Below are 18425 nucleotides of genomic sequence, written 5' to 3'. Positions count from 1 at the left end.
GCTGTAAGATTCATTTACCTGGTTACCCTTGTTCTTAGTGTTTTCTAAGTTGTTCTGAGTATTTTCTAAACCATGCATTCAATTTACACATTGTTCAATTTACAAAGAACTTCTTGATGTGCTTGCCAAGTTTTCTTTTTTTCTGTCTCTGTATCTACATATACATCTATGTAATTATTTTTCAATATGTGTGTTTGATGTGACGGATTGGGGGGTATTTGCCGTGCACATTTTGGGGCTGTGATAGGCCCTGTGTATCCTCCACCAGGGCTGGCTGGGCGTTCACGCAGGCAGGAGCGGCTCCTGCCCCAAGCAGCTCGAGGCAGAAAGAAAGAACAATGGGAGTGGCCCTACTCCCTCCTCCTTCCTTTGCTGGAGATGAAAGATGATCATTTGCTGGAGATGTTTCTGTAGATGGGTGGAGCTCATGTCCAGAAGCCATGCCTGCTGACTTACCTAAATTATTAAACACGGAGCAAGATGAGCAGACAGGATTAAGTTTTATTGAATTGTAGTTACAAGTGGAAAAAAGTACCGACTTACTGCACGAAGTAACCATACATCAAGCTGTGAAGCTATCGAAATTAAAATGTTCATGTATATACAAAATATATGACATATAAAGTGAAAATTACAGTGATCAATTTACAACAGCAAAAAAATTAACAGTTTTCCAGCTTGTTTGATTAATCAAGCGCATTTACTCCTGAATCCATAAAATTTCTACAGTTTAATTTGGACAAAGTGCTATTGAAAATTAGCCAAGTTTTAAAACTGAAATGTTAAGCGTAGATTGTTAGCTCTCAGGACTGGTGCAGATGAAGACACAGAATTTCTATTTAAACTCAGGAGACGGTTCTGGAGTGGTGAGCAGCTGAGAGATTCTGCTCTCAGTGGACGTGGTAGAGGCTTAGAGCCTTACCTCTTGGCAGTATCCCTCGGAAGGGAGCTCTGAGATTTAATTTAATAAACACTTATTCTACAGACCAGGCACTGCACTGGGTTCTGGGCATCACAGAGGCAGTTAACTGTCCAGTACTCAAGGTGTTATTGATCGAGTGTCACCTGTCTTTAAAATGGAAAGGAATAAAGTAGAAGCACCTGCATTTGCTCAAGATTCAACTCCACAGTTGAGAAGGTGAATGTCAGATGCATTGTGGCTTCAGACACACAGTGGGTATTAAATAAACGCGGCTGGCGTTTGTTAATGTGGATTGAAGACAGACTGACCTTAAGTTTCGCGAGGAGAGGGTTTGCTTTATTATTAACCCTTGGGTTTGGGTTGGGTTTTAATCTACCCAACTTGCTTCCAATCATTCCTTTAAAGTACGAGTCTAATATTGCAAAGTTATAACCTTCCAAAATTTGATGTTAGCTCTGCCTAACATACAATGTTCATGTGAATGGGAGTGTGGGAATCAGGCATTGAAAACTTGCAGGAAGGACCAACCCAAATGCATAAAGAAATGTGATTCTGGGTGTGAAAAACCAGTGGTAGCCATTTAAAGAGTCATTTTGTTGATTTACCATGTGGTTTGAGATTTCACTTTAACAAGGACAATTTTATTTTAAAAACATTTATCCACTCAAACGTGTTGGTTCTCTCATTAACAGATGTTTGGAACTGGCTTTTCAATCTGGGAAAGCCCTAGTCACACTTCTGTGCTGGAGAAAGGCTTATAATGCAGATGCTTCCAGCTCTTCCTACGACACTTAGAAAAGGGAATGAGATGAAAAAGTAGGACCTTTGAAGCATTTCTTAATATGCAAAGTTGCAAAACAAATTTTCCAACCTTGGTCTATTGAAGTACGAGTATTTTAATAGTTCTTTCAAGATCGTCTAGATACTTTAACCTTTTAAAAAAAAATCTCAACTGATAATTTATTTTAAATAAAAATTGACTATTGCCCCTTTATCTTTAGCTACAGTTTGGGGAGGCAAATGTTTTTTCATTTCAAAAGGAATGTTATAATTTCTATGGTGGACTGCATTTAAAATAAGGTATAACATTTAGCTTTAGTTATTATAGCTACAAAGTACAGGGGAGAACGTTGCACGTAAGCACTTCTCATTGACAGACCTCCAGTTTTCTATCAAGCGGAGTGACCCCCCTCTGTTTGGTAAACAAGGAAAGAGTCTCAGAGAAGTTATTGGGCCCAGATGCTCCCAATGCAGACTTAAACCATGCCCTCACTCTGTGCCCTGTCTGGGGGAATCTGTGTCCTAGAGGATGGTCTCGCCATCGGCTTCTCTTCCGTATCTGTCCGTGTCTGTGAAGTCACGGTCCGACTCCATCTCTATCTTCACCTGTGGCACCATGAACACTGGGCTCTGTGGGTAGCTGAAAGCAGGTGAAGCTGGACAGGAAATTTTGAAGTGCAAGGTGATGCTGAACAAGGACAAGGAGGAAGAATGACTTATCTAGCGTTTGGTATTTCTGACGCCATCCTCCAGAGAAGGGCTCTCATGCAAACAGTTCTGTCTTCGCTTTGAGCTCTTACGTCACGGGAACTAGCCTATCCTCTCTGCTTTGCCTTCAGCTGTAGTCATTGCTGATCTCGCCCTATTTCAACCTATTTTTCACATTACCGCCAAGTGAACTTTCTGGATCACAAGTCTGACTGCTTCCCCACTGCTCAAAGGATAGACTCCCAGCTCCTTAGCCCGGTGAAGCAGGGCCTTCTCTGCTGTGCTCCTCTTTCCCTCTGGTTTGACGGCCCATCCATCCAGCATCCTTTGCCCTGTGTGTGCAGTATTTCAGGCCTGTTCCCACTGCCTGAAATGCCCTTCCTTCTCTCTTCTCCTTGCTCTGTGTATCTGGCAGACTCCTATTTATTGTTCCCAGACTCTCCAGATGAGACAAATCCTTCCTTAGACCACCGTCCTTTCTCTAATGTGGTGCCCTTGTTCTTGGCACTCAGTGCTGTCTTTCTCTATCCCCAGGGATTAAGCATCATGCCTGGTAGACCATAGATGCTTAATCTTCGTTAACCTAGACCATGTTGAGTCTTTTTCTTCACTGGAACAGACTCCTGTTATTGAGTGGCCTCAGCTTCTGTCTGCTTTCATAGGTTCAGTAAAACACCAGTGTGGTTGGGAGGTGCCGTGGCCAGTTACCAAATTCTCTGCATTTCTAACCTTGTCCCATGCTTTGTGCAATTTAATAGGTTTTTGGAAATGCCCTGTCCTGCTCCAAATTCTCTCTCCACTGACTCAAACTGGGGCAAATGGAGATTGATTTTCATTTTAAAATAGCCTACACTGAATTCAGTCAGGACAGACAGACTGCTTTTCTCCTAAAATATTCATACATACAGATCAGTGGCATTAAGGGCGTGGGGGCCCTGACTGGGGAGGTGGGATGAGAAGGCAGGCAGAGACGTAACTGGGACAGTGGACAGTCCTGGGCTGGAGCGGCCATCGGCCCCCTGCTTAGGGAGGCTTGTGCTGGTGCTAAGTCTCTCTTCTCATCCTGGCGATGTGATAACAGCTTTGACTTCTAACTCGGAAGATCTAGTACACGTTTCCTAAAATCTCTTGGGTGAGTTCCATCAAAGTCTGGAGTTTATCTGCCTCTAGACTTGGGACAGCCTGACCTTTTACTGTTGGGTCTCGTGCAGTGATTCCTGCCTAGTTTAGGACACGGTGTAGCAGTGGGACTGCCCTTCCATGCTCCCTAGGAATAACTGAGGCAGACTTTCTTGCCTCTGAATTCCTCTTTTCCATTTTTCAGCCCCCCCTTGTTTTCAATCAAGTAGTCCAACTCTTCACAGGTGGCTCCACCAAGGAATCATTGTTGGCATGGGGGCTGCTGGACGCTGGGCCTTGAATCCTTTCATGACTGTTCTTATCTCCACTTAATCTTTGACATTTAGTTAGCGTTCCTTGATATGCTTTCTGACCTTTGCTAATTAACTATGCTGCTATTTTCCTCCACAGAGTACTAGAGTACCTGCTATTTTGATCCTTAGAGTTCATTTGTCCTGGCTTTCAATAATATATAACTTAAGTCATGTCTAGTTTTTCTCTTATGTTGTTTTTTAAAAAAAATATTTACTTTCAATTTTCATCCTACTTAATATTTTGTAATAATTTCCTTTTCTAAAGTTGAATACCTTAGTGTGTTGTAATCATGTTATGATGTGAGACAACAGGTGTGTCACTCGACACTCAGTCATCAGTCTGTGCCTTTGTCTCCGAGGAAAAGCAAAGGCTTTTTACTGAGACACTGGCTACCTAGAAACCCCGGCTACCTGGAAACCCCAGCCCCCTGACCCTCCCGCCTTTGCCTAGTCTCTTGTCCAACACCCAAGGAGTCCACCTCATGGCCATTACCTTCGATCGAGGTCTGAGTCACTGAAGGGAGAATCAGAATGAGTAACTCCAACTGGAAGATCTTTTTCCTGGCAGGAAAATTAAAATGTCAGATGTGGAGCAGGTTGAGGACTATTCTGGAGAATTTCCTCTTTCTCCAGTGCTTCCCTCATCCATTTCTTCTCCTTTCCATTTCTCTAACCCCATGGCCAATACTACACATGAGGAATACAGAGGCCCCACGGGCATGGGTGGCTTCTGGTTCCATTATGCCTTCACCTGGAGAGCTGTTGGCCAGGTCAGGTGGGTGTGAGGGATGGGGAGGGACAGGGAAGAGAGAAAAAGGATGATGGAAGGATACAAATGGGAACCGGGAAGGAGAGTGAGAAACTCAAAAGGAAGAGGTACTTCTGACGGAGGGGGTAATGGGAAGCCCTTCGAGAGCCCTTTCGGGAGCTGGTGGGATCCCTAATCTGGGTCTCTGCGGAAGGGGGCGACCCTATATTACAGCACCAGTGTCAGGACCCAAGTTGGGATCTTTCAGACTATTCCCAGGACAGGCTGTGTTGTCTGGACGACAGGACTGTCCACCAGCAGGGAGCTGAAGCTGGGAGCAGGTCAAGCAGCAACGGAATCCCCCCCAGGGTCTTCATAAGCAACACCTGATCCCTCTCAGGCAGCTCCCTTCCAGCAGGTGGAAGGTGCTTGTGATTCCACAAAACCACAGCCCAACCACGGGCACCTTCACTCTAATTTATAATGCAAATGCTGTGCTACCTGTTTCTCTAAAGGGGACGACTCAGCTTGGATTTGAGCTTTCAATCATTTCAACAACCCCAGAAAACATGGAGGCTCAGCAGGTCAGGTTTGGGTCAATGTGGTCTGAGACCATGCAAGAGAGGCCAGCTGGGGCCACGGCCATCTGGAGGCACAAGGGGAAAGGAAGGAACGAGGAGTTTTGCCTAAACTAAAATGTAGATCCACCACTGGAGCCTGCAGGGTTTGATTTGGGGTTTCCACCTGGTTGGAGTCCCAGTTCTCACGGCCCAGTTCTTTGAACTTTGCCTAGCACTGGAGTCCTCTGGCATCTCAGACCATTAGATCCCCCGAGTTAACGATGGAAATTCTTCACGGAAGAGGCGGAGAGTTAGTAGGAAGTAGGAAGGGACAGACCACGTGTTTTACTTACTGGCGATGCAGTGGATACCGTTTTGGGGATCTGATTGGACACTTTCCATGGGAATCTTTACAACTGAGGGAGGAGGGAACTGGGGCTGGAGAGAAACAGTGGGAAAAGCTGATAAACACACCAATACAACAGGGTTGGCTTTCTTGCCAAGATGGAAAATACAAACATCCACAGAGTACAAACCACCATCCTCTTCACATCCAGACCAAACAGTTAGGGGCCCATGAAGGGCATCACACAGCCTGCTGTCCTGGATAGGACGGAACTCCTCCAGGAATGTCACTCATCATAACTGCTTCCACTGACATGGTAACCAGTCACTTGGGAGGGAACCTCACACAGTATTTGTGTTTCTGTAATGATGTGTGCAAAACGAATTGGTGTAAATTGAATCCTGTTTTTCCAGTGAATATATCATATAATCCAGAGATGCTTTTTCCCCACCCTGGAATAGTTCCCGGCTCAGATAGCTACTGAATGAATCAATGAAAGACTAAGTATTTGTCTTTAAAAAGCACTTAGGCTCTCAGTTTCTTTGTTCTCAGAACCTACCTTTGCAAATCATGTAAATCATCAACGAAAAACGTGTGAAGGAGTGATGGGCTGCTTTCCTTTCTGGAAGGGGACGGTAATTAAGGACCAGGGGAGTTATGGTCTGTCACTACCATCAGAAGATGGTTTAATCACCACCAGTCAGTCACAAGGACCTGCCTTTGAACAGCCTTGATCTGCACAAAGGCAAGATCACCAGGAGACCAGTTCCAGGATGATGCAGGGATGCGGGTTGGGGTCAAATTGGGAGAGTGGGAGCCAGACATGGTGTTAGGGGATGGCATGGGCAGCTCAGTATACGGGAAATGGTCAAAGTCAGGAACAGTTTTCTTAATTCCCTCTTAGACATTTAGCTGTATGTCCATCTTGGGTAGGTCCCCTCCTTTTGGGAGACAGTTTCATCATCTATAATGAGCACTTGAACTAGACCATCTTTCTGCCTAGTGTTTTGTGATTTACCTATAATTTCTGAACTGGCTTCTTGTCTGTTGACCCCCTGAGTGTCTTGGGGATGGAATGGGGAGGAAGCATGGAAGAGGAGAGGGGCAGATGGGGCAACCAGTGGTCCCTGCGCCTAGGGAATGTAGACCCTCCTTTCAGGAGGACACATGCCTCTTCCCTCACCATCCTCCCAGTCCCCTAGGGCAGGCCCAAGCAAACCTTCTCCCCATCCTCCCACCTGTCCAGGAGGCCAGTCTACTAACCAGCTTCCATCAGAACCGTCCCCCAGGCCTGCTCCATTCTTTGGCGGTCAGTCCTCCTCCAAACCTCTTCCATGATGGAGCTGAGTGTTCCTCCCCCTTCCCTCAGGGACCTACACTGCTGTTGATAATGGGCCTGGAGCCCACAAGACTGGGAAAGAGAGGGTGTGGCCAAACAACTTTTCCCTGGGGGCTGGGGGGGGCGCTCATTCCCTCAGGCCCACCCTAAGGATATTCACATAAACAGAGGAGCTCTCAGCATCTTAGACCAAGACAAGCAGAGGCCTCAGCTGATCCTGGCCTGGGCCCAGACCACTGCTGCAGGCCACGTGAAGAGCCTCCCCGTCCCTGGCCCTGGCAGAAGTGGAGGAACGGTCTCCTGATCTCTCCCCTCAGCCCAGGCCTCACATCCTCCCCACCTCCTCGTCACTGTCCTCATGGGCCCCTTTCCTTCTCTTCTTCTTCTTCTCTGTCTCCTTTTTCTCCTTCTCTGGGAGGATGTTGTCAATCCAGGCCAGATCATGCTGGGAGAAGATGAGGTCCAGCAGCCTTCGGACCATGATGAGGCCCAGGATCTGTGGTGGGAGTTCAGAGAAAACCACGGGCTCAAAGCCCCAAACTCAGGCAGTTTTCCTCCCTCCTGTCAGCTGTGTTCAGGGACTTTTTCTGGTGTCTCTGAAGCCATCTCAAAGCTCCCACAAACCATTATTCACCTCCTGTCCTCTTTGGTTCCTCTCATCTGGCCTTTCCTCAGTTGAGTGACAACACCTACCCGTGACCCAGAGGGACAGGTGGGAAGCCAGGTGGAGATCATGGCTGGAGAACTGCATTTATTCTTTAAATCAGTGCTTCTCAAACTCGAGCTTGCATCAGATCACCTGGCGGGCAGTTAATACACACACTGCAGTGCTCTGGCTGAGTTTCTGACTCAGCAGATCCAAGGGGGGCTGAGAATTTGCATCTCTAACAAGTTTACCAGGAGACGTGGATGCTGCTGGTCCAAGGGTCACACTCTGAGACCAATTCTCCCTCTGCCTCCATTTCTGAGAGCTGCCAATCTCTCTGCTAACAAAAGCTGAATAAAGTACACTGGGATATCTGGAATTTTTAAAGGAAAGTCTAGAAAATGTGGTTCTGTTCAGGATAAACAAATTAAAGGGAAAAACATGTGCTTTTGGGGGGAAGATTAAACACTGGCCTTTGAATAAACTCAGTGGGTCCAGGGCAGCTAGTGATCAATACTGTCCTCTCACCACCAAGAACTGGCCATTAAATGAGATCAGGCAGAAGCCCCCAGCTGGATTAACCGCCTCCTCGCTGACACTGCGTCTTGGGAGCAAGTGGGGCTCAGGAGTTGGACAGACCTGGGTTTTAAAATTCCTGGCTCTGGAAACAGATAGCGGTTGCTGGGGTCCAGGGTGGCAGGCGGGGTTGTCCACAGAGGGACAGCATGAGGGAATTTTAGGGGAGATGGAACTGTCCCATAACACGACTGTGATGGTGGAATCACTACTCTGCATTCGTCAAAACTCACAGAACCACAGAATGAATTTTACTGCATGGAAATTAAAAAAAAAGCAATTGGGGGGCGGGTATGGATCTTGGCTCTGCTCCTTCCTGGTGAGTGACCTGGGGCTCTCACACGTGCTCTCTGAGCCGCATCTGTAAAATGGGGGTACTAGAGTACTTCAGGCCTGGTGTGGGCCCAGTGAAACAGCACTCAGTACAGGCTGACTGTGACTATGATTGTCCTGTCCCCTCTTCACCTCTGAGCCCCAGAGGGCACTGCTGGGAGGGTCCATTTCCTTCTCCCTGGAGCTGTGGTCTCCAGCTTGTCTGCACATATATGGTCACCTGTGGACTTACTGCAAATACCAACGCCTGGGTTTCTCCAGGAGATTCTGATTTAACTGATCTGGGCGAGGCCTGGGCACATGTAATTTTAAAAAGCTCCCAAGTGACTCTAATGAGCAGCCAGGGTCAAGAATCTCTGACTTAGCACCCTCCCAAGAGGGCACATTTCAAGTCCTGCCTCTGTGTCCTCACTGTGGCCCCAAAGCCAGCCCTGCAGCCCTTTCCCCACCTTTAGCCCACAGGCTACAGTCCCTGCCCCGCCCCCAGCAGGGCCTGGGCCGGTTGCCTCCCCTGGGGTGATCTAGGGCGCAGATGCAACATGTCGGCTTTTCCTCTTTTCAGTTTTTATTTTTGAATAATTTCAAACACAAAATGTCAAGAATAGTCAACTCCCATATACTTTCCCCAGCAGTTGGTCTTTTCAATTCTTAATCTCTGATTCTAGCTCTCTCCCTACCCCCTCCGCCCCCATCCCCACCATTTATCCTTTCAAATTCAGTTATTTTGAACGGAGAAAAGATTTATAGTTAGTACGGATCTACTTCTGCGCTCGGTTTGCTTTCGACAGCGGGAAACGCGGTCTCCTGGTGGAACCCGCCCGGCGTCCCCATCCCGCCCCAGAGCCGCGAGGCCGTGTAGCCTCTGCGTTCTCGCTGCGCTGCCCCAACCTGAGCTGGGTGCGGTGGGTGTGCAGGCTGTCAGCTCAGCGCAGCGCATTCCTTCCCCCTCTGTCCTCCCGACCACCCCCTGCCCATCTGGCCTGGACTCACAACCCGAATCTTGTTCTCTGCCTGCATCTGTGACCCCGCGAGGGTCAGGCCATCGGGGAGGAGAAGGTGAGGGTGGACCTCCCGGTGGACCCCTGCTCAGGCCTAAACCACCCAGCAGGAGGGGAAGGCCGCGCCCACCTTACCATGACGGGGAAGATGATGGCGGCCACGGTGGACTTGAGGATCCACAGCACCGCCAGGCAGAGTATCTGCACCAGGGTGAAGAGGTGGATCCGGCGCAGGGGCACGTGCCGCAGGAAGGCGTGGTCCGGCTGGTGCTTGGCCGGCATCAGGAAGAGCTTGCAGCGATCCCAGAACTGGTAAGGACAGCACGAGGCTCAGCCAGGCAGTGGGGACCCAGGTGGCCCTGTGGGGCACTGGGGACCGGGAACAGGTGCCCCGGCGGGGTCTCATAGAGGGGAGCCCCTGATCAGGCCTCAAGGACACACAGGAGGGTGACTGGAGGTCTAGGAGGACATGCAGGGATGTCTTAGCAGAGGGGGCCTGAGCCCTGGTGAAAGGTGTAGCTGGAGCTGACCCCCAATGGACACTGTCCACGTTTAAGGAAAACACAACTTAACTGCAACACAAACTATCCAAGACATCTAGTGTATCATGGGAAAGAATAAAACAAAACAAAATGTTTTCTTCTGCAGAGTTGCCTTAGAGAAGAGAGAGATGTAGTGAAATGATCATTGGAGTCAGACTGATGTGGGTTTTGAATTCTGAGCCTGTTTCCTCATCTGTAAAATGGGTATCAGAGGACCTAGTTATATAGATTAAATTATATAACACCCATAAAGCACCTAGTAGAGTTATTTTACTTGGCACAGAGTAAATGGTAGTATCATTGTTACTATTATTCTTTCGTTGACCTAGGAAAGCGAGCACTTGGGGTCTTGGTGACATGGAACCAGACGTGGAGCACTGACCCCCCTCAGATCAGCCTGGGGAGGGGGGAGCCTTACCTGGATGCCATTCAGGGAGGCCACGCCCATGTAGAGGAAGACCCCATACAGCACCGGCAGGGGGATGTACTGAAATGAGATGAGAGGGAAGCAGAACTTTGGACCAGGCTCTAGTGGCAGGCTCTTGGCCACCCTGCTCTGGATGACAGTATCTGCCAAGTCACAGAGGCAGCCTGGGCTGCCTCAGCTGTCCCCAAGCAGTGAAGGAGCTGGATGCTTGGAGGAACTGAGGGTCTGAGAGCAGATCTGGAGCCAGTGTGTCAGGCGGGTGGGAGATGAGGGTCAGTGGGGCTCTCCTGCCCTCTCCTGTAGCTGGGTGGCTAGCCCAGTGTGAAGCTGCTCTCCCAGCCTGGTCCCCATTTCGGGCTCTGCAGAAGCCATATGGTCTGGCTGAAGACATACCTTCTGGAACATGGGAAAGCTCCACAGACTGCTCCCCCTGCTCATTCCTGCCAGCCCCTTCCCACCCCCAGCCCCAGCTGAGGGCTCCCCAAAGCTGCACTGCTCGCTCATTCCTGCCAGCCCCTTCCCACCCCCAGCCCCAGCTGAGGGCCCCCCAAAGCTGCACTGCTCAGCTCGCAGGGGGCTGGGGACTTTTAGTGAGCTGGCCTACATCAGCAGGGAGTGCTTGCTGATTAACAGCAATCATGCCTCACACACAATCAGATTAAAAAACAAGAAGCAAAACAGAAGTGTATAAACTAACCACCATTAATTGCCAACTAGCCACGAAGGGTCGGGTGGGTATCTTTCCTTCCCATCATGCTCACAGGGAGTTTGTTTGCTTTTCAAAAGTGGGATCACATCAGTTGTACTGTTCTACAGTCATCATTGTGATGCTTTAGAAGCCTTTGAGGTATTCCGCATTGTCCTCTAAGCTGTGTTTCTACTTCTTTCATCCTCCCCTGTATCTGACCTACAGCTCACGCTGTGAACAAGGCAGCCCCGCGTGGCTCCCAGGGCTGTCGTGCTGGGACGCTTGGGAGAACACAGAAGGATGCCCACCTTCTAGACGCCATTTAGGAATGTCCATAAATCCAACCAATAAATAACCTCTCTTTTAAAATAAATTAGACTGCATTCATTTTTTAACACAAAGCATGATTTGGACCCATGTGCTGTAAACCTCAGTCCAAGACAATGGAACTTTAAAAAAGGAAATATGGGGCCATTGTGCCCTTCCATTTGTATGGAGTTTTTGCCTGATTATGAAACAAGGTAAAGTCATTGTCAAAGGGTGGGAGCAATTGAGAGAGAAATAAAATCTTAAAACACTTAGCTATAATTGGTAATAACTCAAATTTAAGATGGCTTAAAACTTCCCTTTTGTTCTAATGAGTTTGAAAACCACATTAACCAGTAGAACTGTGCTAAGTCTTAGATAATTTTAGTTACCAGTGACTGATTATCAAGTCACTGCATTATCAAGCCTAGGAAACTGTCTCCAGTCCTATCATTTGCAGGCTCAAGGAGCTTTCTCAGAAAATCCCAGAGGCCCATGACATCCCACTCTGACCAGTGATGGGGCTGTTAGCTCGAATTCTAGATTAATCAGGACAGCACTCCCTTAGATCCCCAGGGAAGGACCCTTCTCAAATGTTAATCACATAGTAAAGTGGCAAAAAGTTGCCTCTAGTGTCAGCTTTGTGTCACTCGTTAAGCGGTCAACAATGACTGCAGTCCCACAGACACTAGGACACCACGGCCTTCCTATATCATTTGAGGCTGAGACCATGAGAATAACATGGAGCCCATGTGGGAGCTTCTGACATGGGCAAGAGTTCCTCTGAGGCAGAATGCAGAAACCCACAGTCCTGAAGAGCTGTGGTAAGATGCGAGCAAAGAAGGAAACAAAACAAAAAGCCTTTGGGGCTTGGGATGGACTGAGAATCTGCAGAGCTGAGTGTGTAAGTCATTTATGCCACCCATCACATTCATGCCCACTTCACCCCCCAGTGCTCTCATTTGGCAAGATAACCAAAGATTCGCAAATTGGTGATAGAAGGACTGAAGATTATCACTGATCCTCTAACAATAAACATCACTCTGGCTAATATCAGCACAACCATCCATTGATAACATGGGGGGGATTTCATTCCTTGCTGCTCAGTGTGGTCGTTGGACCAGCATCACTGGCATCACCTCTGAGTCTGTTAAAAATGCAAAATTTTGGGCCCCTCTCAGACCTACTGAATCAGTATCTTCATTTAACAAGATTCTCAAGTGATTTTTTTTTAAAGATTGGCCCTGAGCTAACATCTGTTCCCAATCTTTATTTTTTCTCTTCTTCTCCCCGAAGCCCCCCAGTACATAGTTGTATATTCTAGTTGTAGGTCCTTCCAGTTCTGCTATGTGGGATGCTGCCTCAGCATGGCTTGATGAGTGGTGCTAGGTCCGTGCCCAGGATCTGAACTGGTGAAACCCTGAGCTGCTGAAACGGAGCATGTGAACTTAACCACTCGGCCACGGGGCTCGCCCCTTCTAGGTGATTTTTTTTCTTTGTTTTTTTTTTGTGAGGAAGATTGGCCCTGAGCTAACATCCCTTGCCAATCTCCCTCCTTTGCTGAGGAAGATTAGCCCTGAGCGAACATCCATGCCCATCCTCCTCCACTTTATATATGGGACATCGCCACAGCATGACTTGATGAGCAGTGCATAGGTCCACACCCGGGATCCGAACTTGCGAACCCCGGGCCACTGAAGGAGAGTGTGCGAGCCTAACCATTACACCCCGAGGCTGGCCCCTCCCCAGGTGATTTTTATACACATTAAAATTTGAGAAGCCCTGGAACGGAACTCTGCTGGAGGAACTGGTACAAAAACAGGTGTCGTTAATAACTGATATAGAAACACTAATGAAAATAGAAACAGTAGTAACTAGGCTCTAGTTTGCACCCTCTAACATTTGTAGCATCAGGGGACTTCTCCTCTGTTGGCTACATAAAAAAGAATGAAAACTTTCAACTGAAGTATGGTCTTGGGTAGACAGCTCTCCAGTGCAAGTTCTCTACGAGTCCAGCGCTCGGCCATGCCTAATTTGACAGACCCGGGCAAACTTACAGTTGCAAAAAGTTAAAGAAGCTTTATGGAAAATTTTCTTAATTGGAAATAAATTCTGGGATTAAATCTAAGATCTCAGTATCTACTGGAGTATCAACTGAAGTATCCCAGTTGTTAAGCGATGCATGACTATAATCAAATCAGAAACCCTAAATCTTATGATCAATAAAATCTAAATAGGTCTCCCTGCTATAAAATTTATCAAACAGATTAATTGGTGGTTAAATAAGATGCTGTATTTTCCCACTCCTATTGTTAAAGGACATGGGCAGGATTTTTGAAATCCTTTTATGATAGAATGCGAAGATAATATCAGAGCATTTGGAGCCATGTGGACCCATGAAAACTTTTCCATGAAGGCCAGAGTAATACTTAGCATTTCCTATATCTGACATCTTACTCTGTTTATAGAGTCCATTTATTTTGATAAGATGCATGAATGAATACAGAAATACAGTCCACAGCTTGGAAAAGTTACAACGTTTGAGCCAAGAACTGCAGCAGAAAGGAATTTCCATTACTGCTTAAAATAGAAAACTATTACATATCACCCAAGAATGAGCAATGTGACCATACATCATTTAAAGGACGACCATCGATGGCTTTGGCAATGCCAAATCTTATGCACAGAACTATTTTCATTTCAATTATTTTGAGTAGACGCTGTGGGCATGCTATTTATATTAAGAAGATAGACAATATTAGTGCAAAACAAAAATTTACTAAAATCAGATATGTCAAACATCTGAGTGCAAAAGCCTAGAAAATTTATACTCAGAATAAATGTGCCATAGGATAAGTGATCACATTGTAAATGGAACAAAAGGAGGGGGACTGTAGTGGAATTTTCTAACTGCTTTGTGTTCTATTCAAACACGCTAAGAGCTGGCGTGAGATGACTAAATCGCTGAACACACTCAGCAGCGGGCGGCGGGCCTGGCACTGCCCGAGGTCTGCCACGCTCTCGCAGGCACGGGCGCATCGCCATCTGCAAAGTGTTCATAGGAACTTTTGGCCCTAAAGTACAACATTCTTGGACTGGAGCTCTTTCATGCAAATCCTCGTCTGTTAAAGGGTATGGGGAGTGACGCGCACGATGGTTCTTTGGGACCCTCTCCACAAAAGTAAATATTCCCTGGCCATTTAAAATACACTTTTAAATAAACAAAATGCCTGCCTGCCTGTATGTAATCTGTTTCCTGTACAATGGAAACATCCCTTAAAAAAATACCCAAACTCAAACTTACTGCTTGGCTGTGCCCAGCACCAGTTCTCAAGCCAGATATATTTTTCATTGTAAACAAATCAATTAACATCATCGTTCTTTAGTCTTTCTTTTTTACAAGGTTATCCCTGAATCAGCTGTTTTGAGATCTTCAAAGAGGGAAATTATCACAAAGATTGGGGTAACTATAAGGAAGCTTAATTCAAGAAAGGAGTCTTTCGTATGCATTGATTAAAGGGAAGGGCCATTGATATGTTTACGGGCTGAACTGTGTCCTGAAAATTCGTATGTTGAAGTCCTAACCCCCAGCACCTCAGAACATGACTGACTTTGGAGACAGGATCTTTAAAGAGGTGATGAAGGTAAAATGAGGTCCCAAGGGTAGACCCTTATCCAATATGACTGGTGTCCTTATAAGAAGGGAGGGTTAGGACACAGACGTGCACATGCAGAGGAAAGACCACGTGAGGACACAGCGGGGAGGTGCCATCCACAAGCCAAGCAGACAGGCCTCAGAAGAAACCAAACCGGCAGCTACGGTGATGTTGGACTTCTGGCCACCGGAACAGTGAGAAAATACACGTCTGTTAAGCCCCCCAGTGTGTGGCACTTCATCATGGCAGCCCAGGCAGACAAATACAACAGGTAACTGGAATGGAGAGACCATTCTGAGGACACATGCTCCCAACATACTCCCAGTTGATTTCGTCTCTTCTAGCTGGTCTGGAAGGACATGAGCAAGAGGAGCTCAAACTGTGTGGGAAAAAGTCACTATGTGCCCAAGACATGCAAGACAGAGGAGCAGAGGACAGGCCCGAGAGCAGCTGCAGACGCCTCCCCTCTGGAAGTCTTAAACTTCAGAAGATGGGTGATCAGGGAGGCCTCTAGTGAGCCATAAACCACACTAACATGGAAACACAACCAGCTCGGGAGGCCTGTGATCTAAGCAAGGATGGAACTTGGCAGAACTTCCTGAGGGAAGAGTGTTCTCCAGAAAGGCGGGGGTGGGCCCTGGGAGGGGTGGGAAAGAGCAGTGAGGATTGCCTGGTGCTGATAATAAAAGACGCAATATTCCAGAAAACAACGATGATGATGGAACATCTCTTTGGCCTAAGAGGATCCTGCCTTTTTAGGGACCATGTGGGGATCTTCTCCCACCTCTGAGCCATCAGGCCAGCGCTTTCTCAGGTGCACGGGGCCCTGGTGGAGGGTGCAGAGTCTCACCTTCAGGATGGGAGCCAGGAAGACGGAGATCCCCGTCAGGATGAAGACGATGGTGCCGGTTACTCTCTGCTCCCTGGCGGAGAAGAGCTCATGGTGAGGGTGGCCTGGGAGATACTCCACGGCCAGTCCAGCCCTCTGGCCCTCTGTGGACACCTGAAGCTTGTGCCCAAGGCCTTGTCGTCTCCTTGCTCCTCATTCCAGGGAGTAAGCCCACTACCAGAGACCCAGCTAACTGGTGCATGGGGAGAGAGGGCATTTTATAGGGGCGTTCAGGAGCTTGTTGAGTGCAGTGGCTAACAGGGTGCATGAGCCAGACTGACTTGGGTGTGGCTCTGCCACTTACTAGTTGTGTGGCATCAGGCATGAGGCTAAATGTCTTTAGCCTCCGTAGAATGGAGATAATGGCTCCTACCCCGGGGGGTTGTTTGAGGATGAAATGGGATATAGAGCTATTATTCCTGCCCTTTGATTATTATTGATCTTATTAGATTCCACATTTGTGGGGCATGACTCATGAGGCTTCGGGGGAAGAGGGCCTGGCTATTGGAGGAGGGCGGGTGTGTTTTCTGATCGCCCAGGCACAACCCAGGTGGGAGCTGGGGGCTCTGGGGCAGATTGCTCAGACCCACCCATCTGGGGCTCAGAGGCCCAGGAAGGGACACAGCCCTGACCAGAGAAACCTCTCTTGGGGCAGGCTGGGCAGCCCAGGTATTCTGAGGCAGTGGGGAGAAGCTCTTAGAAGAGCCACTTATGAGAATGCCAGTGTCTGGCGTGGGCTCACCCCGGAGCCCTGAGAGGTGGAAGATGAGCTTCCCCGCCTGAAACAGGTGCAGGACCTGGCATGGGGGTGAGAGGAGGGACAAGTGAAGGAACAAGGTGACAGGCCATGGGCCACAGCCCAGGGATGGGAGTGGTCCTGGGAAGGCTTTCTGAGGAAAGGAGATTGAGCAGGACCTGAACCCACAGGAGGGCTTTGGGGGGCAGTGGGGGCAGGGGGTCTTGAAGGGACAGGTCAGAAGGGGCCCTGTGGGGCCCTTGTGTGGCCTACATAGGTGATTGGTGAGAGCGCGTGTTTAGGGGATGGTGGTGTGCTGCTTGGAATCTATAAAGAAAAAAACACCACTTAGAACTGAGTTTTCGTCTCCTTCTTCTCTACCTTTGGGAATATCACTCCCATCTCTGTGGTTCCTGGGCTGTCAGAGCAGGGCCCCTTTTCACCCAAACACTTTGATGGTAAGAAAAATCTGCTTCCCCTCCCCCAACCTGACCACTCCTGCTCAGGTGGTTCCCAGGCCCTGACTCCCACCTACCTGACTCCCAGGAACTGGGGCTGCTCCCCAGGGGCACTGGTCTCCGTCTCCATCTTGAGGCTGTCGATGTGGGCGATGGAGATGACCGTGGCAGCCACGTACCAGGGCAGCCCCATGAAGGAGCATAGGGCCATGAGGATGCCCACCCAGAACAGGTCCAGATGGTAGCCGGCAGACTTCTGCAGGGCAGCAGGAGGGAAGAAGCTGTCTCAGGAGCCTGTTCCTGACCACATGTTGGGGTAGGGTGGGAGAGACAGAAATCTCCCCAAAGCGGCCATCTTTGTGGAACATGTTGGGGGCAGTGGGGCGGTCTCCTGGGCCTTCTAGAAGGTACTCTGAGGGGGCCACCACCCTGAGGTGCTCAGGCCTTACCAACCCCAGAGTTTGGTGAACCAGGGGAAAGTATACAGGCGAAGGAGGAGAGGAGTGTTCAGCCTTGCGGAGGCCCTGGGCTTGGGTCCTTAGGAAGAAGGGTCCTACCCAGTGGCCACAATATCTCCTCAATGAGGGGCCCAGTTGGCGCAGGCCCTAGACCCAGTCTAGAGAGGTCCAGATTGGGATGGGAAGAGGATAGCCTGAATCTCTTCAGAGGCAGGGAGGGGAGTTGCAAGGACCAGGAGGGCTAAGTATGCTCCTCTGCCTCTTGGTTCTGGGTCAATATCCCAGTTAGGATCTTCTCAGACTCCCAAGTTCACTATCAGGAGATGCAGAGCTGGAGGGTCCCTTTGGGAGAAGGAAGCAAGCTGTGCCCAGTGACCCACCCTGGGCTCAGTCTGGTCCTTGGATCAAGTCCCCCTGGCCCTGCTGGCCTTACCCCCATCTGGAGGTCACAGTCCCCTCCCCCAAACCCCAGAACTCCGGTCTTCTGGCCTCATATTTTGCTTCACAAATGGCCCAAAATTTTGACAGCAGCACCATCACCCACTTTCATTCCTCCGACTTTGTGGGAAGAAAGAGGTTGTGCCCTGCTCCTAGCACAGCCTTACCCTCAGCTTGTTCTCCTTCCGGTTGACTATGACGGCCGTGATCTGCTGGTCCATGAAGATCAGGATGGTCACCAGCAGGGCGGGCAGGATGCTCGCCAGGTACACCCACCACGGGTTCTTCCCGAAGGGGGCCACGAACCAGCCTCGGTCAGGCCGCGTGGGCTGAGCGGAGCAAAGGGAGAGGGCCCTTTCCTCTCTCCCTTGTCCCAGTGCACTTGCTGCCCGGGCCCACTCTCCCGTCTCCCCGCCATTCCCCCACCTGGGGTACTTT

The 18425-nt window shown here is 48.9% G+C and overlaps 1 protein-coding gene across 7 annotated transcripts in view; it reads right to left on the bottom strand.

The window, feature by feature from the left end:
• Positions 1 to 481: 481 nt before the first annotated feature.
• The window catches only part of SLC4A5 (solute carrier family 4 member 5), a 115871-nt gene continuing 97927 nt past the window's right edge, over positions 482 to 18425 (bottom strand). For all 7 annotated transcript variants that reach the window (XM_023618857.2, XM_023618861.2, XM_070235284.1 and 4 more), the window contains 9 exons: positions 18155 to 18316; positions 17169 to 17347; positions 15859 to 15931; positions 10350 to 10418; positions 9525 to 9698; positions 7177 to 7332; positions 5505 to 5589; positions 4337 to 4404; positions 482 to 2390 (listed from right to left, as the gene is read on the bottom strand). In XM_023618857.2, the coding sequence (XP_023474625.2) occupies positions 4370 to 4404; positions 5505 to 5589; positions 7177 to 7332; positions 9525 to 9698; positions 10350 to 10418; positions 15859 to 15931; positions 17169 to 17347; positions 18155 to 18316 (933 nt within the window). In that variant the 3' untranslated portion in view covers positions 482 to 2390; positions 4337 to 4369. The remainder of the gene's footprint in view (positions 2391 to 4336; positions 4405 to 5504; positions 5590 to 7176; positions 7333 to 9524; positions 9699 to 10349; positions 10419 to 15858; positions 15932 to 17168; positions 17348 to 18154; positions 18317 to 18425) is intronic.

The sequence above is a fragment of the Equus caballus genome, chromosome 15 (genome assembly GCF_041296265.1).
Source record: "Equus caballus isolate H_3958 breed thoroughbred chromosome 15, TB-T2T, whole genome shotgun sequence".
Taxonomy (NCBI): Eukaryota; Metazoa; Chordata; class Mammalia; order Perissodactyla; family Equidae; genus Equus; species Equus caballus.
The sequence above is the reverse complement of the archived record's forward strand: the minus strand, read 5'-3'. Positions and strand labels throughout refer to the sequence as shown.